The sequence below is a fragment of the Colobus angolensis genome, unplaced genomic scaffold, assembly GCF_000951035.1.
Source record: "Colobus angolensis palliatus isolate OR3802 unplaced genomic scaffold, Cang.pa_1.0 Scaffold18, whole genome shotgun sequence".
NCBI classification, from domain to species: domain Eukaryota; kingdom Metazoa; phylum Chordata; class Mammalia; order Primates; family Cercopithecidae; genus Colobus; species Colobus angolensis.
Window position 1 is genome coordinate 4,600,963 of NW_012114932.1, and position 5,243 is coordinate 4,606,205.

Genomic DNA, 5,243 nt, shown 5'->3' on the forward strand with positions numbered 1-5,243 from the left:
TTTAGTAGAGATGGTTTCACCATGTTGGCCCGGCTGATCTTGAACTCCTAGCCTCAGATGATCCACCCACCTTGGCCTCCCAAAATGCTGGGATTGCAGGTGTGAGCCACCATGCTCGGCCAGCCACAAGTCTCTTGACGTAAACCACCACATCAAGAAGAGGGCACACATCTATCTGAGGCAATGGAAAGGAAAGATCAGTTTTGTGGCCCCCAAGATCCTGCCAGAAGTGTCATCCCATGGTGCTTTCTGTGTCTCAAATCTGAGTAGGTGGGGCAGAGTGACAAGCGACAGCCAGAGGTGAGTTTCTTGATGTACTCACCCTTTACCCTGGAAGGAAGCCTTGGGAAGACACTGGCAGTGGGGGAAGAGGGGTCAAGGAGGCAGGGAGGCGATCATTTTTTTTCAGTTCCAAATCTGATTCTGCTGAGTACGGTGATCGATATAAATGGCCACCATTTTCTGTTTACTGTTTTCCTTATATGAACACCAGAGAGACTGTTGCTGTAACACATCTCCTTAAGGGCAGGAGCACCAGTAAAGCCTCTAGGGAGCTAGAAAGCACAGGGGAGAGGCCTGATTGCTATCTGCAGGCTAAGAGGGCTGTTGCTTCTAGCTGAGAGAGAGAAGGCAAAATGCACACACCCATGGATGCCCCCTGGAGGCGCAGCTGTGAGGAGAGACCACCAGGCTCAGGGGTCTGCACTCCTCTGGGGAAGAGAGCACAGCACTTGTGGGCCTGCCCCAGAGGCAGCGCCTGCCCATCCTGCAATCAGTGTTCTCCTCTGCACATGCTCAAGAAGGCAATGCCTAGCCAACTGCCTGGTTAACCCCAACTAACCATCTTCAAGCTTAGCCAAAGCACATCTGACACTCTCAGAGCCACTCACCTGCCATGTTGGAAATGTTAACGTTCAGCCTTTTCGAGTTACAGGGCATTTTAAGAAAGAAAAAAAAAAGGGCAATCAACTCTTGTTTTGGTAACGGTAGGGGGGTGGCATTTCTTTAAAACCTAAGTCAAATGGTCAGGGGGCTAGAAGTACTCATTTCTATCCTGCTGTCAGTAGTCAGGGCCGTGGCAGCAGGAGTGTGGAAACTGCCTGGGACGCAGCAGCAGCATGGGCTGCAGAAACTGCGGTGCTCTGTGTTCCAGCACTCCTCCTGAGCTCTTGACCTTCAAAGCACTTTACAGACAGACCCTAGAGTAGACATGCTGTCTCTAGATGAAAAAATGACTCTATGACCTAAAACAGGGCTCCTTCGGCTAGGCAGAGGGGTGTGGACAGGCAGCCTATAGGGCGGAGAAGAGCAGCTATCAGGACAAAAAGGCTTCCAGGAGCACTGGCCTTAGCAGGCCTGGAAAAGGTCTATTAATAAGTCTGAGGGAGGAGAGGAGGCGCTCATCTGCAGCGATGCTTCCCTGGGTCCTATCCCTGGCGCCATCCCTGGGTACTGGTAGGGCCTGAGGTAAGCTGCCACTTACCCAGTGCTCTAACATTCTCCCCAAACAAAAGGACAGCCTACCTTGCCAAATGGACTGAGAAGCACATTTTAATGTCAGTAAAGTGCTTTGAGCTGCCACATGGGAGACAGGAAAGTGATCTGTGTGTATCCCCAAACCCTCCAAGATGGAGAGCACTAGGGCTGAGTCAGGGCTGTCTGTTCTAGCCCTGTTACAAGCACCCTGCTCTCTGAGCCACCTGATCAGGGACTTCTAGGAGCCTCGATGCCCCAAGCCCTGCAGATTCTCCATGCTGGTGCTAAGAGAACCACCCAAACTGAGCCTAGGCTTTAGTCCAGGCCACACAAGGAGGCCCAAGAAGACTGGAGGGTCCAGGCCATGAGTCCAAGGATCATGAAGAAACCCAGACTTTTCCAAGTAATTTCTCCCTCAGGGCTCCAACAGCTCTGCTAATCCCGCCCTTCCTCACTCATTTTCTGGAGGCCTGTGGCCCTGGCACCAGGGCTCCCATTGCCACCCGCCTCCCCACAGACCCTGGACCAAGCTGTTGCTGGAGGCAAGGCTCCTCCCTTACCTCGAGAGATGGTCCCTCCAGGGGCAGGGTTGACACACATGGGTGGAAGGCGGGGTGGGGGAAGTTTGCACTGACGCTGCCTGTGCTGGGCCCGATCTGGGGAAAGAGAGAGGGCATCAGGGCGACATGTTCTCACCCCTCACAGTCACAGACCCCTGAACTGACTCACTCAGAGCATCCATGAGGAGCTCTGGGCAGCAGGGCTGCTAGACAGTGCTGGAAGCAGCCACAGGTTCTGAGGAACAGCACTAACAATGCCACATGGGAAGAAGGCAAGCGTCTCATATGATGTGATACGTGACAGCCTTGGAAAGAGCCCTCAAGCTCTTCCTGTCCCCTTAGCTACCCCCTATGAGGTTAACATCCATCCTATATACTTCTCTTAGTTGTGAGGATGTGACAGGACAACAGGAGAAAGCTGAAAGCTTTGGTACCATGTCAACTCAAAAGCACCACGTGTCTGCTTCTTATGGTAGCTTTGCTGTGGGTTCCCCGGATGGCTACCTCAGCCACCAAATCTCAAATCATTCTTTCCCTCCAAGAGCTGGGCAAGAGAGGGACAACTGTATTATGTGGGTCCAGCTTGAGAGCTAAAACCAGACCCACACACACTTACCAGCCTTCTCTCTCTTTCTAAAAGAGAACAACCTGCCATTCCAAATACTTCCATTCATTCGGGAGCTAAATGCTACTTATTAGCAACCAGAAAGTACATTTCTAAGAAGTCCCAAAAACTTGAGGTACATGAATGAAAATTAAGACTCACTGAGTCTTCCACAGGAAGGTGGAAATACATGGGCAAGGAAGGCTTAAGGTCCTTTTAAACCACCTAAATGGTGACATTCAGAGAGTCACTAGTCTGGGGGGTGGGAGAAATGAATGTGCTCTTTGCTCTCTTTGCCCCCTGGTTTCAGTATAGCAAATGAGGTAGAAGGGGAGCAGAGATGGCCACCCACACCTGAAGCTTGAGAAACCACCTGTTCTACAAAGACGTTCATTTGTGGAATGCAAATTGACTCATATACAATTAGTAAAGAGGAGAAAGATATCAGTAAAACATAACTCTTGTTTCAAAAAATTCTGAAGGCAAAGGAGCTGCAAAGGCAGGAGTAGAATTGTAATCTTCAGCAGGAAAGAAAAAGCTCTTTCAGCTATTTCTTTTTTTTTTTTCTTTATTAAAATCGAGTGCCTATAGAGAATCAAGGTGGTAGATACAAAGGTGTTCACTATACAATTTCTTCAATATTTCAGTATTTTTGAAAATTTTCACAATAAAATGTTGGGGAGGAAGCAAGTCCTGCACTCCAACCCTCCTCCCTCACAGTCCCAGCTGCACACACTCCTTTACCACAGTGGCTGTTTCAGAGCTCCACCTCCACCTGGGCTTCCTCAGTAACTGCCAGCTCTGCTTGCATTAGAAGGCTCTTTGTAGCTGGGTGCGGAAGCTCACGCCTGTAATCCCAGCACTTTGGGAGGCCAAGGCCAGTGGATCACAAGGTCAAGAGATCAAGACCATCCTGGCCAATATGGTGAAACCCCGTCTCTACTAAAAATACAAAAATTGGCAGGCATGGTGGTGTGTGCCTGTAGTCCCAGCTACTCAGAGGCTGAGGCAGGAGAATCACTTGAACCCAGGAGGCAGAGGTTGCAGTGAGCCAAGATTACGCCATCCACTCCAGCCTGGCCACAGAACAAGACTCCTTCTCAAAAAAAAAAAAAAAAAAGAAGACAGCTCTTTGTACATTTGTAGCATCACATCACCCTCAGCTGCCTGTCTAGGTGGTCCAAAGCATCTTCCCAAGCACCAATGATTGTTTTTGTCATATTTTGGTCACAAAGTTGCAGCTGCATTGGCCCAATTCTATTTTTCCCATAAGCTCTCTTATAATATTATAAATGTGTGATTTTTTTTCTTTTTATTTTATAGGTATGTGATTTTACAGAAAACATACATAGGGTTACAGCAGACGTGCTTGTAGGATCTTCTAGAACTAAGTGCCTAGGATCAAGGTTTATTTTGAAACTAATTCCAGTTCTGCCTTGAAGCTAAGGTTGGAAATGACCAGCTCAACCTCTCCATTCCTGTTTAAGGAGGGTCCTCATTCACATCCAGGGATGCTGGATTGAAAAAAAAAAAAAAAGAATAAATGATTCAATGATTAGTTATTATCTCATTAAGCATTTTCAGCAATCGGGAGAGAGTTGTTACAATCCCACAACTTCACTGAGCCCACTTCTGACCATGTAGCTGGAGAGAAAATGCACGTTCTTGCTATTGATCCAGTGTTTTTCAAAGTTTTGTGCTGGCTGTGAAAGACACAGCTGGTTCTTCTTTTTTTCTCTCTCTCTTTTTCATTGTTCAGTTTGCTCCTTGTAGCCTGAGTCTGATGGCATTACAGGTAAGAAATCAGACAGCTGAGTTACGATGCTGGCGAGGGCAGTAACAAGTAACTTACCAGGAACATGGGCATTCTTGCCAACAGCTTTGTTAAATTACATAATGGGAAAGATGGTAGCTAGCCACAAGACCCAGTGGGCCACCATCCACAATGCTGCATGGAATTGCTATAGCTGTTTCCATCAGAACCATCAAATGGCCCATCCCATTGAGGCTAAAAGCTCCAGAGTACCAAGAAGCATCTCTGAAATAGAGCTCTCTTCACCCTAGTGTCTCCTACACAACAGGTGCTCAATCATGCAAACTCACAGCACCCTGCATGCTGACGTAAGCCTATAGCTCTACAGTATTTATCAGGGGCATGCCATGCCCAAGACTAAGGGTTGAGCACAGACCACAGCCAGGTGCTCTTCCTATATTTCAGTTCTAATATCTTCACTGTAGTCCTGAAGATAGGGGGTAGGAAACAGGATCAGGTAAGCTAACACCTTGCTAGTATTAGGGAAAGCCAGATTCAAGCCCCAGTCAGTCACCCCAGTCAGTCAAACTCGAGAACCTCAAGCTTCACATCAACTTACATTTCCTCCCAAGGTTCATGACACCCTAGGAGCTCATAATTTCATGATGAAGAACAAAGAAACATGTAAAAGGAAAGCCCAAGCCAAGCACAGTGACTCACACCTGTAGTCCCAACACTTTGGGAGGCCAAGGCAGGAGGATTACATGAAGGCAGGAGTTTGCGAACAGCCTGGGAAACATAGGAAGACCCTGTTTCCACCATATATATATTTATATTTATTATTATTATT

The 5,243-nt window shown here is 47.9% G+C and overlaps 1 protein-coding gene across 1 annotated transcript in view; it reads right to left on the bottom strand.

Annotated features, from left to right (window-relative positions):
* The window catches only part of DHX30 (DEAH (Asp-Glu-Ala-His) box helicase 30), a 72,535-nt gene that overhangs the window by 56,221 nt on the left and 11,071 nt on the right, over positions 1-5,243 (bottom strand). Inside the window, exon 3 of the mRNA XM_011939318.1 lies at positions 2,037-2,132. Coding sequence (XP_011794708.1) covers positions 2,037-2,132 — 96 coding nt within the window. The remainder of the gene's footprint in view (positions 1-2,036; positions 2,133-5,243) is intronic.